This window comes from Gigantopelta aegis, unplaced genomic scaffold (genome assembly GCF_016097555.1).
Source record: "Gigantopelta aegis isolate Gae_Host unplaced genomic scaffold, Gae_host_genome ctg4843_pilon_pilon, whole genome shotgun sequence".
NCBI classification, from domain to species: domain Eukaryota; kingdom Metazoa; phylum Mollusca; class Gastropoda; order Neomphalida; family Peltospiridae; genus Gigantopelta; species Gigantopelta aegis.
Window position 1 is genome coordinate 12024 of NW_024534075.1, and position 17019 is coordinate 29042.

The following is a 17019-nucleotide window of genomic DNA, read 5'->3' on the forward strand; positions in this document are numbered from 1 at the left end:
AAAAGTGGGGGATGGAAAACTATTCCTGGGTGTCTCCCCCTCTCAGTGTGTTGATATGAGTTATGTCAAGAATGACCAAAATAATCAAATAATAATTATGTATAATATATGAATAAAATTTTCAATACAATAAACTGTATTACAATAAACTGATATCTGTCATTGTGATTAATCATGCATAACTTGAACTGAAACAGTGTTGACTAGATTTTATTTATCATTTGAAAATTTTAATGTTCTCTGTCTGTCTGTCTCTCTCTCTCATACCCTTATCACTATTTCTTTCTTACTTTGGTGGTGAGGAGACTGCTGCAGTATCATCATAAATGTCTTCTTCTTCTTCTTCTACCATTGACTCAGTTGGAATTAAGGGAGGACTTCTATGAGGAGGTATTGCTGGAGAGAGAGAGAGAGAGAGAGAGAGAGAGTAATACATATGAGCTAACTACATGTAAGCCATCAAAAATGAGTACAGACAAAACATACTTAAGAACCACATACTCAGTACATACAAGAATTGATATTAGAATCAATACAATAATTTGTTATGGCTGCAAGTACATTATTGAAGTTTACTGACAAACAGACAAACAGGATATGAAAACATACAAATATTTCTATAATAATCTCTATAAGTCATCCATCCATTCATCCATCCATCCATCCATCATTCATCCATCTGGTCATTTGTTTAGTTAAGATTCATAGGCAAACATCTGAACACAGTTTCAACAACATGTATATCACATATTAATACAAACTTACTCATGTTAGATAAATAATTCAGTCATGTCATGCAAGTTATGACAATGGGATATGAGATAACCCTACTTATAAAAGCATAGTATATTGCTGGTCATTATGTGAAAACATAGGGAAGCCACCACAACTTATCTGGAAGTACTACGTCAGGTTATTCTTTTTTTAAAAGTGAAAATTTTCAGTCAAAAGAAGTCCCTTTGTTAAAACACAAAGACTTAAATGTATAGAGTAGAGCTATTCAATACTTAGTGTTGTTTAACTTCATGATAGTCAAGTGGCTAGACAAACTGACCACTACTAACTAATTCTCCTTTAAACATAACCTCGAGTAATATATGTAATAGGTATGACAAATATTATAGTATATAAATTTTATTTTATACTGGCTATTATGTAAGCAGTCACTAATCCCGTTAGTTTTAGAGTAGTAGTGATGCATAATTGGTGTCCATATTTTCATACCATGCTTATGACTGTAGAGGTTTATCAATACAGGGGACAATTACAAGTACATGTCGTACATAGTAGTGAGTAATGAGATTAGTGGGATTTGGTGTATCCATTTCAGAGTTAATAATGTGTAAGATTACGTAAGTAAAGTGACAAGTGAGTTGTAATAGCATTAACACAGAGAAGAATCACTTTCAAAGTTTGTGTATAGACATATGTACATTATACACAAATCAACAACCTGAACTGTTTATTGACAAGATACATGTATAATGTAGCTGTATTTTTACTGGAGCACCCAGAGAGTAATGTGTTAATAATAGAGCATTACTGTGTGTGTGTTCTGTTCTTGTTAACTAAACAGCTGTATTATTTTTTGATGATAATTTTCAAATGATAAACATTTAGATAGATATATTACACAGATGTTATGCTGACTATGCAACTTACATGATAGTAATAGTTGTTTAGCATCGCGTGAGGGCAAAGGGGGGGGGTTGTTAATATCCACTGGAGGTAGTGGCAAACGACGATATCTAAGAACTGTGTTGTGGGGGTTGGTTCTCCATGCGTTGCCGGAGAAAGAGTAGGTGGAAGAGGTGCTGGTCGTTTTGGTATAATTGACGGAGGACGATCAACTAGTGGCGGCGATGATTGAGGCAAGGTCAACTCTCCTGCTTTAGGAGGAACAGATCGAGGTGGGTATGGCATAGGTTGGGACTCTTCAGATGTAGCTACCTCTTGATTAGGAAGAGGGGGTGGAGCCTTTGTTCTTGGTGGGGATGGAGGACTGATGGAGGCGGGGCGCATCTTTGGAGGGAAAGGAGGGGCTTTCATGTTAGGAACATGAGGTGGGACATTTGGTTTTTGTGAGACAATGATGGAGGGGACATGTTCTCGGAGGAGTAGGAGGTCGTTCCTCTTCACTATCTGAGGATGGGGCTGTTCGTTGAGATGGAGGGACAGATGGGGGTGGGTGTGTCTTAGGTGGAGGAGGAGGTGGCACTCTTCTTCAGGAACAGGAGGTGGTAGTTTTATCTTTGATGTGATGGTTGGTTGTGTGTAAGATGGTTCATCTTCAAGAGGGACACGAGGTGGAGGTATTGATGGAGCTGGATAGGAAGGAGGCTCAGAATTAACTGATGTTCGTGCTTTAGGTTTTGGTATTGATTTAGGACTCCCTTCACTGGATGGTTGGGGACTAATTGGAGGTGGTTTATTAGTTTCTCAGCCACAGCAGGTTTTGGAGGTTTTGCAGCTGGTTTAGGTTTTGGGAGCTGGTGGAGGCTTGTCTGGTTCTGAGGATATTGAGGTTACAGAACGAGGTTTAGGAGTGGGTTTGTCTATTTTTGTAACACTTTCGTCTTTCCTCACTCATTAGACTCATCGATCGTCGTTTTCTAATAAACTCAGGGACCTCCTCTTCCTTTGGTTCATCGTTATTTTCTGCAGATGTACGGTTTGTTTTTTTAAGCTGGTTCAACCAAGGAGCAACATGTTTATCTTCAGTATCTGCTTCCTGTTGTTGTTGTCGACTCTTGTCCAAGTCTTCAAGCGCACGAGAATTCATTTGTTGTCTCCGTTTCAAGATCTCATTCATATCAATACCTCCAGCTGGAGGTGGAGATTTTGGATTTTTTTTCGGTGGTGATTCCATTTTTTGTCTTTCTTTTTTGGAGATTTTGTTTGTTGAGAAGGCAATGTGCGAATTGTTCCACTCCTGTGAGAGAGGTTGTAGGTGCTCTGGTTGGAATAGATGGTGGAGGACCCACACTCTTATTAGGTAGAGTCTTGGCACGAGGGTCAACTCGTGATGGAGGTAGTTGTGGTGGTAGATTTTGACGAAATACTTGAGGTGGATGTCCATTAGCAGGAATATTTAGGTCTTCATAAAGATCATCCTGTTCACCTCCAACTTGAAGCTCATCGTAAAGATCTTCAGATGCCATTTGAAGAGTAGGCTGTTGTGTGTGTGTGTGAGAGAAAGATGAACAAAATGAAAACACCAAACACAATACACTCTACACTAAACTTGAAGCACCGACCAACAAGCAGATATTTATAATATTAACGAGCATTAGTAACATTGTCACTAATACATTGCACATAAGTATTTGATATAAAATAAACAAAAGTAACGATACTGTTAAGATTATAGACCACTGACCTACAGAAGACGCCAAGAGAAAGAGACGCACACACAGCGATTTGATTTTTTAGAATATGTGTGGGTGGGCATATGATTTAAAATAATTAATAACTTAGGAGATTCGAGGGTGTGGCTGAGTGTGTTTAATTGGTCATGTCTACTGAACAGGCTTATAGTCGAGCTGAAGTGTTGGACTTGTGCCAAAAAACAGAAGGACCAATGTCAGCAGATGCTTACAGCTGCAGGCCAAATTGAAGGCACGTATCGTAACGTAACAGTTCTTATTGAATGAGAATGTACTATAGTTATACAACCATATATAATTGTTCTTCAACAGTGTAATATAACTTAGATTGTCATATAGTATTGGGTACAATATTAATGTATAGCTATGACATTTTTGGTACCTTTAGTTTCATTAACAGATTCCTGTGATAGGAGGTCTGGGAATGAGACTATAGGTATTAGAGTATCTGAATATTAACGATGCCACATATAGTAGAGTAATATTACTACTATACTATATAAAGTTGATAGGTAGTTAGAATTTTTTCATAGTCACTGTTTTTTTTTGTTCATACTCACCTTCAACAAATGTTTTATAGATAATGTAAATATTGTCATTGCTTATTTACTAAGATTTAATTCTGTGATTTAGGTCCCCCATATGTAGAGTTCTTACGTAAAGCATTACTTTCTGCTGAACTATCTGTGGGTCTACTCCAAATGAGAGAAGTAGATAGAACTAAGTCCTTATATCAAGCATTACAGAAATATACTCAGGTGCATATATTCAAAGGAATGTTGAATGAATATATTATACCCTCTCTCCTTATCTGATGAATTAAAATCACAATATACTTATTGCCTAGTATTTTGGAATATACTATGATATTATTAATAAACTACAGTTATTAACTGTAATATATTAATAAAACTACTAGTTATTAACTGTAATATGTATTAATAAACTACTAGTTATTAACTGTAATATATTAATAAACTACTAGTCATAACAACTTATTAACTATAATTAATAATAAACTACTAGTTATTAAATGTATTGTTATGTTATTTTAAAACTATTAAACAATATTACTTGTTTTTTCAGTCTATTTTAGATGTTACATACTATAAAGAGTGTTTACTGGTTGATGAGGACTTTCCCGAGAGTACTGCTCCTCAATCCATATTAGGGATATTAGGTATAATTAAAGTCTATTGACATAATTGCACGTACTCATAAGTTATTGGATTTTATAGCTATAGTATATGTAGTGAAATTGCATATCTTAATAAATAATATTGTTAATATATAGTGGATTGGACATGGCTCATTAAATTGTTGTGTTTCAAAAATTACTAGTATTAGTGAGCACAATTAATATTATAATTATATTAATATTATGGTTATGATATGAATTGTGATATACTGTATATTTGCACTAATACTATATTTGATGTTTCCTATTTCCCTTCAGATCAATTTTCTAATGGAATTAAACTTTTGTGGAAAAAACACTCTGAGGTATATAGTGATGCCAATATAGTAGTATGACATAATTATGTACTACATAGGGTAATCCCTATACTACTTGTTAGTGAATTCATACTGAAAGATAACATTGAAATTACATTTGTTGTAATAGCACAAGTTTTTATATACAACAGTTTATGATAATGACAATATAATAACAACATGTACTTTGAGAGTATTAGTTATAATAATATGTACATGTATTATACATTAAGTAAATAACTTTGTATCAGATAATATAAAGTATGAAATAACTGAGAAATCTTACATGTATATGTAAATATACATGTATATAAATAATGTGACTTTATTAGTAAGGTGACCTTTTATCTCTTCCATGTTTACTACTGAAATTATGCATTGTTTTTTTTGATTATATATATGACCTTGTTGTTGTATTACTATAGTCTCGTGAGGTCAGACCTTTTGCTTAGAGAGGAAGGGTCAGGTCTACCACGCATAGTACAGTTGTCAAAAAGGATGAGTTTCACATGATACTTTATAGCAGTAATTAACACATAATATTATCATGCTACTATATAAACACATTGTGGTTGCTCAAGTACCTGTTGACCAAACAGTGGTTTCCCAGGAATGTTGGGGAAGGAGACAATTGTACTATGTATGGTAGACCAGACCCTTTCTCTTAAGCAAAGGGTCTTTTGGCCTTGCGAGACTTGTATTACTAGACATTACTGGTTTGATTTGTTTTGCAGGTTTTAGGGATACTAGGTGTTGATATGGTGGAGTGTCTACATTGGAGAGTAGGAGCGTTGATGTATATGTATGTAAATACTGTAATGAATAATGATAAGAGAGTTGAAAGTGCCGATTGTAACTGGCTACAGGAAGTAAGATGGATGGATGGATGAATAGATGAATTGATGGATAGAAAGATAGATAGATAGATAGATGGATAGATGGATGGATGGATGGATAGATAGAAAGATAGATAGATAGATGGATGGATGGATGGATGGATGGATGGATAGATAAGTGGAAATGAAAGGATAAAGAGGCACTAACAGTCATAATCACTATCATTCTTGATCTAGTGTTGTAGATTAGGTATAATTCATATGAAGGAGATATTTCAACTTCGTGCTACATCTCAAGTGGAAGAGAAGAGAACACTACTAATGATGGACAGACTACATGATTTATTGAAAAAATGGTAACGCTAAATGTAATAATCATGAAATGATTGATCAAGTTTATTTGCATAACATCAACTTACTTTCATTTATCTATCTATCCAGGTATTCGTAGTGACACACACATGTTGGCATTAGCATATGGTGGAGAAATGTGTTATTGGTACATGAAAAATGCTTCCCAAAAACACACCGCACCCACAAAAGCAGAAGCCACACCCACACATACACTTTCAAGCAGTGAATGCAAATATCCTGAATTATACAAAGTTATGGAGTCTATTTATGGCATGGATTGTCCGAGTCATTGTGGGCGTGGCAGTTTTGATGCTGTGTCTGTTGGTACTATGTTTTTGACACGATATGTTGAAGCTGCTCGTGGTACTTTACGAATGCAGTCTTGGCAATGTGAACGACCTGATGAACTCTAATAGAATTGAAGAAATTTACTTAAAGCATTGTGTAAATAAGAGTGAAACAATTATTGAAAAATTTTTTAATTGTCTTCCTTAAAATTTTTGATTTAAAAAAAAATTTTTTTAGAGGCGTGGTTAGTTATACTGTTGCCCGCCCATTTGAATGAGCATTATATCGTCTTTTCCTACAGTTCATAATGTACCGGTCATCCATTCGTTTTTTAACGAAAAAGAACTCTCCTACTTTGCAATCAATTTAGATCCAGACAAGGAAGGTCTTCTTGAGAAGAAAGGAGCTGGTCTTGGTCAAGGTATGTCATGATTGTCTCATATTATTATGACCAACACAAAGTGCTTTCACCATTGTATATAGCTGTATGGCCATGTAGGGATGGATAGATAGTTGCATCATAGAATGTATGTGTGGACAGGATGGATGGATGGATGGATGGATGGATGAAGTGGGTTAACATGAACCCCAAAGACCTTATAGTTTAATTACAATATTAATATTCATAACTCTAAGATTTATGACCTAATTCATTAACTTTGACCTCAGTCCTATACACTGGATCCATTAAATAAGTCCTCAGTCCTATAGATTGGATCCATCAATTCAGTCCTTAGTCCTATAGATAGGATCCATTAATTCAAAGTCCTCATCCTGTACATTGGATCTATTTATAGTCCTCATTCCTGTACATTGGATCTATTTATAGTCCTCATTCCTATACATTGGATCTATTAATTCATAGCTCTCAGTTCTATATATTGGATCCTATACCAGTTCTATCTTTATTACTATAGGATACAAACAGAGGTGGTTTAGGTTAAAAGGAAATTTGTTGTTTTATTTTAAAGTTGATGAATTGCAAGATTGGGAGGTAAGTCTCTCTCTCTCTCTCCACATTACTTTGCATATTCTTATATACTAATTTTAAAATGTTTACATAACTCAGTAAGTATTTTATTTAAGTAAATGATTTCATTTTTGCTAATGTAAGTTGGTAATTTAGTGTAAACTTTTTAGTAGTATGTGATAAAATAAGGTAATGTATATTGTTCTATTGTTTTTAGTAACACAAATTTACTGATCATTCACTTGCCATATTTAGTTATATTAGTAAATATATTGAACTACCTTGTCTTAACTGTTAATAGTAACCATCAAAACTACCTGGAGTATAATGAAATCAGTACTTACTACAATGACTTAGGATAGCTACTAGTTAGACTAGTTAAAACTACAATTAGTAAGCTTCTAGAATAGTGGACGTCAGTACTTACCACAGTGACCTAAGATAGCTACCATTAGTAAGCTCTAGGCTAGTAAATATCAGTATTTACTTATCACAGTGACCTAGTATAGTTACCATTAGTAAGCTCTAGAATATAAACATCACTACTTACCACAGTGACCTAGGATAACTAGCATTAGTAAGCTTAGACTAGTAAACATCATATTTTACTTACCACAGTGACCTAGTATAGTTACCATTAGTAAGCTCTAGAATAGTAAACATCAGTACTTACTCTACATTGACCTAGGATAGCTACCATTAGGAAGCTCTAGACTAGTGAACATTAGTACTTACTACATTGACCTAGGACAACTACTATTAGTAAGCTCTAGAATAGTGAACATCACTACTTACTACAGTGACATAGGATAACTAGCATTAGTAAGCTCTAGACTAGTAAATATCAGTATTTACTTACCACAATGACCTAGTATAGTTACCATTAGTAAGCTCTAGAATAGTGAACATCACTACTTACTACAGTGACCTAGGATAACTAGCATTAGTAAGCTCTAGACTAGTAAATATCAGTATTACTTAAAACAGTGACCTAGTATAGTTACCATTAGTAAGCTCTAGAATAGCGAACATCAGTACTTACTACATTGACCTAGGACAACTACTATTAGTAAGCTCTAGAATAGTGAACAGTAGTACTTACTACATTGACCTAGGACACTACTATTAGTAAGCTCTAGAATAGTGAACATCAGTACTTCCTACAGTAACCTAGTATAGTTACCATTAGCAAGCTCTAGAATAGTGAACATCAATACTTACTATAGTGACCTAAGATAGCTACCATTAGTAAGCTCTATATTAGTAAACATCAGTACTTACTGGAGTGTTCCTACCATTATACTATTGAAAAGTAGTTGACAAAGTATTTCATATTTCACATTGAAAGCTAAATTTGAACAAGACAAAGAAATGCTTTTGCTTAGTCAGATGTGTGTTTGAGAGAGTGATATTAAATAACTTTGGATTGTATAAATATCCTTGATGTGTGATTTTTACTAGTGATCTAAATAATACTACCGACTTAATGTGATATAGTCCTAATATAATTGTACATGTACTATATATACATGTGATGTATAATATACATACACGTTGTGTTTATTATTCTAGTCTACTGGTGATCCAGTGGGTGTAATAGTTCTTGAGAGATTTAAAGTTGAAAACACTCACAATGAAAGTCAACCTTTTAGCTTTGCATTAAGTAAGATATTAAATTATTTCTTATTCATATTTTAATTGTCTCTTGGTTTGTCTGTCTCTGTCTCTCTGTTTCCTTTCTCTCTCTATTTTCTCCCTCCCTCTGTCTCTGTCTCTCTCTCCTCAAGCCTTTGAGGGTGATGATTCTCGAACATACATGTTAAAGCATACTCCAAGCAAGAACAACAAGGGTGGATAGAAGCTATTGGAAAGTCCAAGGTTAGTAAACTCAGTCATGTTTTGAAATACCTCATAAATATTTTATCCTAGTTATGAGAAATTAAAATTTAAACTTTACAGCTACAAGAAGAGTATCTGACACTAACTGGAAAGGTTAATACATGTACATGTACATAAATTGATAATCATGTGACACAATTAGTAGATTTTTAATAGTAGTCATTTTTTGTGATTGTAACAATGTTCTGTCTTTGTGTTAGGATCCTTTGATGAAAACCCAAGGATTTTCTGGAAGTCTCCTCTATCTAAGTTACCTCCACATCTCAGTTTTTCACCATCTGGTACATTTCAAATATTATATACTCATCTGTTCAGATCCCATTCATTATCTATTAATTATTAAAACAATCTGTCTATTAATTAATCTATTTCTCTCTCAGGAGTTCGTTAGACTGACATATCGACGACCATCACAGAAAGGTAATGTTCTCATTAATTATGGCCTTGTAAATCATTAACGATTTGTTAGAGTTGTTGTAATTTTTGATATAGTAAAAGAATTGTACTAGTATATGAACCATGAAAATATTAATGCCAAAATGCATACTATTTACTGATGTATACAAAGAAATACCTTTTTTTTCATAATAAGATTAGAGCAGCAGTATTAATGTTGCTAATGTTATCTTTTATACCTCAGTATAATTCCTTTAACTATTATATGATTAACTGGTGTATTAAATTCCTTATATTGATTCATTAAATACATACATTCTGTAATAAACTGACAGTAATAGATGAACTAAAAATCACAAGTATTCTGCTTCTACCATAAAAAAAGGGACATTGCTATCTGATAGACAACAATATCAATTGTATATCTAATATCTATATATGTGTGTTCTGAAATAGTATGTTTATATAATATATATGGACATATATTTAGTATTATTATTATTATTATTATTTATTTAATAACAAACAACAACAATAACAATAACAACAACAACAAACAAATAATAATAATAACAGCAACAACAACAACAATAACAATAATGTTTAGGGTGTCGTTAAAGTGATATTCATTCATATTATTATTATTATTATTATTATTATTATTATTATTATAGCAAAAAGCACAGTTGTTAAAGTCTTAAGCACAAAACAAATGCACAAAGTGAACCTCAATGCTTTTTATTCCAACTAAGTGAGTAACATGCTATAGCTCAATCATAACATACAATGTATAAACTATTATTATAGAACTAAGTTGGGAGTATAATAGTTTGATTGTATGATAATGTTTTCTGTACACATGAGAAGTAGCATCTTAAAAATACTTATAATTATATTGCTGATATATGCCCTCTCTCTTTCTCTTCTTTTCCACTCCCTCTTCTCTTCTCCCTTCCCTTTCTCTCTCCCCTCTTTCCCTTTTCTTTTTTTCTCACTTCTTCTTCTTTTCTCTTTCTCTCTCTCTCCTTTCCCACTTTTCCCCTCTTTCCTCTTTCTCTCTCCTCTTTTCTCGGATTCCTTTCCCCTCTTCCTCCCATTTAGTTCCCCTCTTTCCTTTCCCTCCCCTTCCCTTCCCTCCCCCTCTTCTCCCTCTATTTCCTTTTTTCTTCTCCCCTTTTTCCTTCCCCTTTCTTCCTCTCTTCCCCCCTTTTCCTTCTTTTAATTTCCCCCCTTTCCCCCTTTTTCCTCCTTTCTCCTTTTTCTTTCCTTCTTCTTCTTCTCCTTTCTCTTCTCTTTTTTCCTTTTCCCCTCTTTCTCTTTTTCCTTTTTCTTTCCCCAGCTTTCCTTCCCCTTCCTCCCCTCTCCCATTTTCTCCCCCCTCTTTTCTCCTTTCCCCCCCCCAACCCTTTCTTTCCCCCTTTTTCTTCTTTTTTTTTCTCTTTTCTTCCTTTCTACTCCTTCCCTTCCCTTCCCCCCCTTTTTCCCTTCTCCTTCTCCAATACCCTCTTTTCTATGGGAAATTTCTCCCTTCTTTCCCTTTTCTTTTTTTTTTCTTCCCTTCTCTTCTTCCCTTTTTTTTCCTTTCCCCCTTCCTCCCTTTTACCTCTATTTTTTCCCCTTTTTCTTCTTCTCTTCCCCCCCCTCTATCCTTTTTTCTTCTTTTCCCCCCCCTCTTCCCCCCCCTTCTCTTCCTCTTTCTCTTTTTCTCCCTCCCCTTTTCCCCCTTTTTTTTTTTTCCCCCCCTCTTCTTTCTTTTCTCCTCCCCCTTTTCCTTCTTTCCTCCTTTCCCCTCCTTTCCTTTTTTTCTCTTTTTTCTCTTTTCCCCCTTTTTTTTTTCCTTTCTTCCTTCCCTCTCTTCCCTCCTTCCCCTCTCCCTCCTTCCTTTTCCCCCCCTTTTTTCTCTCTTTCCCTCCCCTTTTCTCCCTTCCCTCCCTCTTTCCTTACCCTCTTTCCCCCTCTCTTTCCCCTTTTTTTTCTTTTTTTTTTCTTTTCCTCCCTTTTTTTTCCCCCTCCCCCTCCCCTCCTTTTTCCCTTTTCTTCTTCCCTTCTTCCCCCCTTCCTCTTCCTCTTTCCCCTCCTCCTTATTTCCTTTCTTCCTCCCCTTTTCCCTCCCCTCCTTTTTCCCCCCCTTTTCTCTTTCTTTTTCCATCCCCCCCTTTTTTTTCTCTTTTCTTTTTTCCTCTCTTTTTTTCCCTTTCCTCCCTTTTTTTCCTCTTTCCTTCTCCTTTTTTCCTTTTTTTCTCTTTTCACTTCCCCTCTTTCCCCCTCTTTTTCTTTTCTCCTTTTTTCTTCTTCTCTCTCTTCCTTTTTTCCCCTTTCCTTCTTTTTCTCCTTTCCTCCCCCCCCCTCTTTCCCCCTTCTCCTTTTCCCTCTTCTTTTTCTTCCCCTTTCTTTTTCCCTTCCCTTCCCCTCATTCCTCTTTTCTTCTTTCTCTTTTCCTCTTTCTTCTCTCCTTTTTTTTTCCTCCTTTTCTCCTTTCTTTCCCCCTTCTCTTTCTTTTTTCCTCCTTTCCCTTTTTTTCCCCTTTCCCTTTCCCTTCTTTCCTCCCCTTTCCCTTCCTTCCCTTTTCCCTCCCCCCTCCCCTTCTCTTCTCCTTTTTTCCTTCTTTCCCTCTTTCCTTTTTTTCTTTTTTTTTCTCTTTTCTTTTCCCTTTTTTCCCCTCCTCTTCCTCTCTTTTTCCCCTCCTTTTTCTCTTCCTTTTTTCCCTTTCTCTCCCCCTTTCTCTTTTTTCTTTTTCTTCCCTTCTTCTCCCCCCCTTTCCCCTTTTTTTTTCTCCTCTTCTCTTCTCTTTCCCTTTCTTCTTCTTTCTTTCTTTCTCCTTCCTTTTTTTTTTCTTTCCCCTCCTCCCCCTTTTTCCCCCCTTTTTCCCCCTTTTTTTCTTTCCTTCCTCCTTCTCTTTCCCCTCTTTTCTCCTTTTCCTTTTCTTTTCCCCTTTTTTTTTCTCTCCCTTCTTCCTCTCTTTTTTTTTTTTTTTTTTTCCCTCCCCCTTTTCTTTTCCCCTTTTTTTTTTTCCTCCTTCTCCCCCCCCTTTTTCTCTTCTTTTTTCCTCTTTTTTTCTCCTTTCTTTCTTTTTTTTCCTTTCTTTTCCTTTTTTTTTCTCCCTTTCTTCCTTTTCTCTTTTTTCTCCCCCCCCCCCTTTTCTTTCCCTTCTCCCTTCCTTTTTTTTTCCTTTTTTTTCTTTCCCTCCTTTTTTTTTTCCCCCTTTCTTTTCCCCCCTTTCCTTATTTTTTCTTTTTTTTCTTTTTTCTCTTCTTCTTCCCCCTTTCCCCTTCTTTTTTTTTCCCCTTTCCTCTTTTTTTTCTTCCCCCTTTTCTTTCTTTCCTCCCTCCTCTTTTTTTCTTCTTTCTTCTCTTTTTTCTTTCTCTTCCTCCTTTTCCTCCCCCCCTCCCTCCTCCTTTCTTTTCCCCCCCCTTTTCCCCTTTTTTCCTTCCTTCTCTCTTTCTTCTTTCCTTTTTCTCTTTTTCCTTTTCCCCTCCCTTTTTCTCCTTTTTTTTTTTTTTTCCTTTTTTTCTCCTCCTCCTTCCTCTCTTCTCTCCCTTCCTCCCCCCCCCCCCCCCTTCTTTTTTCCTTTTCCCTTTTCCTCTTTATTTTCCCTTTTTTCCCCCTTTTTTTCTTTTCTTTTCCCCCTCCCCCCCCTCTCTTCCCCTTTTTTTCTTCTTTCTATAATTTTTCTTCTCTTCCCCCCTTTTCCCCTTCCCTTTTCCTCCTCTTTCCCCCCCCTCTTTTCTCTTCCTCCTTTTTCCCTTCCCTCCCCTTCCCTCCTTCTCCCTTCCTTCTTCTCTCTTCTTTCCTCCCCTTTTCCCTCCCCTTCCCCCCCTTTTTTTTTTTTCCTTTTTCCTTTTTCCCCCTCCCCTTTTCCCCCTCTCCTTCTTTCCCTCCCTTCTTTTTCCTTCCTTTTCTCCTTCTCCCTTTCTCTTTTTTCCCTCTCTCTTTTCCTTTTTCCCCCTTTTTTTCCCTCCCCCCCTCTCCCTCCTCTCTTCCCTCTTCTCCCCCCCCCTTTTCCCCTTACCTTTCTTCTTCTTTTTTCCCTCCCCTTTTTCCCTTCCTTTCTCCTTCCCCTTTCCTTTTCTTTTTTTTCCTTTTTCCTCTTCTTCTCTTCCTCCCTCCCTTTCTTTTTCTTTCCCTCCCCCTCCTTCCCCTCTCTCCTTCCTTCTCCCTTTTTTTCCCCTCTCCTTTCCCTTTCACCCCCTTTTACCTTCTTTTTTCTCTCCTTTTTCTTTTCCCCCCCCTTTTCCCCCTCCCCTCTCTTCTCCTTCCCTTTCTTCCTTTTCTTCCTCCCCCCCCCTTTTTTTCTTTTTTTCCCTTTTTTTTTCCCCTCCCCTCTTCTCTTTTCCTTCTTTTTTCTTCCCCCCCTCTTTTTTCCCCCTTTCTTTTTCTTTCTTCCCTCCCTCCCCTTTTTTTCCCCCCTTCCCCCCCCCTTTTCCCCCTTTTTTCCTTTTTTTTTTCCCTTTCTCTCTTTCTTCCTCCCTTCTCTTTTCCCCTTTCCTTTCTTCCCTTTCCCCCTTCTTCTCCCCCTCTTTTTTTTCCTCTTTCCCTTCTTTCTCCCCCTCTTTCCTTCCCCTTCTTTTTTCCCCCCCCCTTCCCTTCCTTTTTTTTTTTCTTTCTCCCTTTCTCCCCTTCTCCTCTTCCTTTTCCCCTTCCCCCCTTCCCCCTCCCTACCCCCTCTTCTCCCTCCTCTCCTTTCTTTTCCCTTCTTCCTTCTTTCTTTCTTCCTTCTTCCCCCCACTTCCCCTCCCTCTCCTTTTTCTTCTTCTTCCCCTTCCCTCCTTCCTTCTACCCCTTTTCCTCTCTCCTTTCTGTTTCCTTTTTCTCTTCCCTTCTTTCTCTTTCCTTTCTCTTCCCTCCCCTCTTTTTTTCCTCTTCCCCCCCCTTTCCCTTTCCCTTTCCTTTCCTCCTTCTCCTTCTCCTTTTTCCTCTCCCCCCTCCTCTTTCTTTCCCCTTTTTCTTCCCCTTTCCCCCCCCTTTCTCCCCCTCCCTTCTTTTTTTCCTCCTCAATTCCTCTTCTCCTTTCCCTTCCCCTTTCTCTTCCTCCTCCCCTTTCTATTACCTTCGATTCTCTTCCTTTCTCTCTCCTTCTCTCTTTTTCTCTCCTTCTTCTTCCCCCTTCCTTCTCTTTCTCTCCCTTTCCCCCTTCTGTTCTCCTTCTCTCTTTCCCTCCTCGTCTCCCCTCATTCTCTGGTCCTCTCCTCCTAGGAAGATTAATTGGTCTGTTAATTATAGTGTAAGAAATGTAGTCACATAGGAGTTGAAAATTGTGTTTGAATTAAAATAGAGTATGTGAATATACTATAATATAGGATAGTCCCCCTTTATTTCAATATAGTAAAGATGGGTTTTTCCTCGTGGATTACTAAACAATACTTCTGCTAAAAGATGTATCTCCTTTTATGAATAATAATTATTTAAAAAAGATACCTTTTTTGATCATATTGTGGAAAAATAATTAATATATTATATCGTTTATAATATACTAACTCTATTGAATCTTGTATTGTTGATGGAAGCAAAAAAGGAGGTGTGGGTTATTGTGCAAGCATATTGATAATATTTATTATATTGTATTTTTGCTATTAATTATTAAAATTTATGATCTTTTGTTGACATTTTTATAATAGTTCTCCCCTTGAAAAGCCCAACCTACCCTTTTATCGTAAGTTATCCCTTTTCCCCCATCTTATGATAATCAAATAGGAACACCCTCCATTTTCTTTTATCTTTATTCCCCCCCCTTGTATTCTTCCTTTTTTATGTTTTCTCCTCCTTTCCTCCTCCTTTTAGTATCTCTACCTTTAGTCCTAATATTATTTCCCCTATAATATTATTTAGTATTATATTATTTAGTAATAATACATTTAGTATAATATTATTTTAGTCTCTTCCCTATTATTTAGTATTATATTATTTTTATCTTACATTTAGTATCAATATTCCTTAGTATAATTTTTTTAATATAATCCTCTTTAGTATCCTACATTTTTTTATAGTCATACTTAGTATCCCTTTTTATTTAGTATTATATTATCTGATTAGTATTCTCGGTTAACTAATATATTTGACTAATAATCTAATTTTCCCTTCTTTGTCCCTATCAAGGTCCCCTGTTTGGTCACATTATTTGATACCTGTATCTGATAAGGAAACGCTAACTGTCCACTGAAGAATTCCCCTGAATCTTTGTTTAATATTTTAGTCCTCTAAACACTGTAAGAAAAAAATGTCTTTTATATCATATTTTGTAATCCCTCTTCTCTACCCTCTCCCTCCCTCTTTACACACACACACACACAGTAATGTTTACGAAGACAAGAAAAATTTACGTTTGGATGAACTTAATTATAACATTGGAGCTGAAGAATGTAACTTTTAGTATTCTGTATTAATTGTTCAAAATTTTGTTATTTCGCATTCAAATTAATTTTTTAAAAATAGTTGTGGGTGTAGGTTTTTACATTTATAAACTTACTTGAAAATTTCGAATTAACTTTAAAATTGTTTTACACCATTCTTTTTATTTTTCTAGCTCCTTCAGCGTTCAGAGTTGGCCCAAGCCACCATTAAGAGTATGATCAACAAACCTTTCTCTTTCAATCTGTCCGCTCTCTCTATCAATCCACTACCTTCAGAAACTCTGAGCAAAATGCAGGTAATACATTTACTGCATCTGATGAACCCATTGTACATATCAAACATCCCATTCTTTATGTATTACTCAACACAATTACACATATTGTATTCATTATTTATCCTTATTTCTAAAGCTCACTTATGATACATGTAAATACTAATATTAACTGTATCTATTTTCTTCTACTCAAGACTCAATTGGTTTTAAGCCTACTTCTTCTCTCGTGAACCCAATCTTCAATTTCCTAGCTTTGAATCTTCATATACAAAACCTTCACGTGTGCTCAAATCATGAGAGACAAGCCACTGCTGCTGCCACAGAAGGACAGCAACAAGAAAACATACTTATAATATAGTAACAATGGGTTCTCCCGCGTATCACACAGAAAAAGGCCCCAAGAACTCAGGGTTTAAAGAGTGTCATTTCTGAGTTAAAAAGCTGTCTAGTTTTGTATCTAAGGTGTTTCAAGTAGTGCCAATTTGGTCAAGCGGAATTAAAGTATGTATCTTTAATATGTTGTAGGGAATATTTAGAAATTATTGTACTATTAGTATTTAAAGGTGGTTGGATTGTCAAACCCCAAGTAAACTATCTCTTAGGCTAGACCACTGAGTTAACTGTAGAAATTATTGTATATGTAATGTAATTAAAGTAGGTGGATTGTAAGTAAACTATCTTCTTATGCTAGACCCACTGAGTTTAACTGTAGAAATTATTGTATATGTAGTATTAAAGTAGTTGGATTGTAAGTAAACTATCTTCTTATGCTAG

At 35.9% G+C, this 17019-nt stretch overlaps 2 protein-coding genes across 2 annotated transcripts; one reads left to right on the forward strand and one right to left on the reverse strand.

Annotated features, from left to right (window-relative positions):
- Window positions 1–695: 695 nt before the first annotated feature.
- On the reverse strand, window positions 696–3079 carry LOC121366141 (36.4 kDa proline-rich protein-like). The gene is made up of 3 exons (XM_041490706.1): window positions 2587–3079; window positions 1741–2324; window positions 696–716 (listed from the first exon to the last, which is right to left on the reverse strand). Exons 1-3 carry the CDS (start codon window positions 3077–3079, stop codon window positions 696–698), a joined length of 1098 nt encoding a protein of 365 aa, XP_041346640.1.
- Window positions 3080–4087: 1008 nt separating this feature from the next.
- Window positions 4088–6483, forward strand: LOC121366142 (UPF0600 protein C5orf51 homolog). The gene is made up of 5 exons (XM_041490707.1): window positions 4088–4144; window positions 4473–4566; window positions 4843–4889; window positions 5615–5732; window positions 6158–6483. The coding sequence occupies exons 1-5, from the start codon at window positions 4088–4090 to the stop codon at window positions 6481–6483; spliced, it is 642 nt and encodes a 213-aa protein (XP_041346641.1).
- The last annotated feature ends 10536 nt before the right edge of the window (window positions 6484–17019 follow it).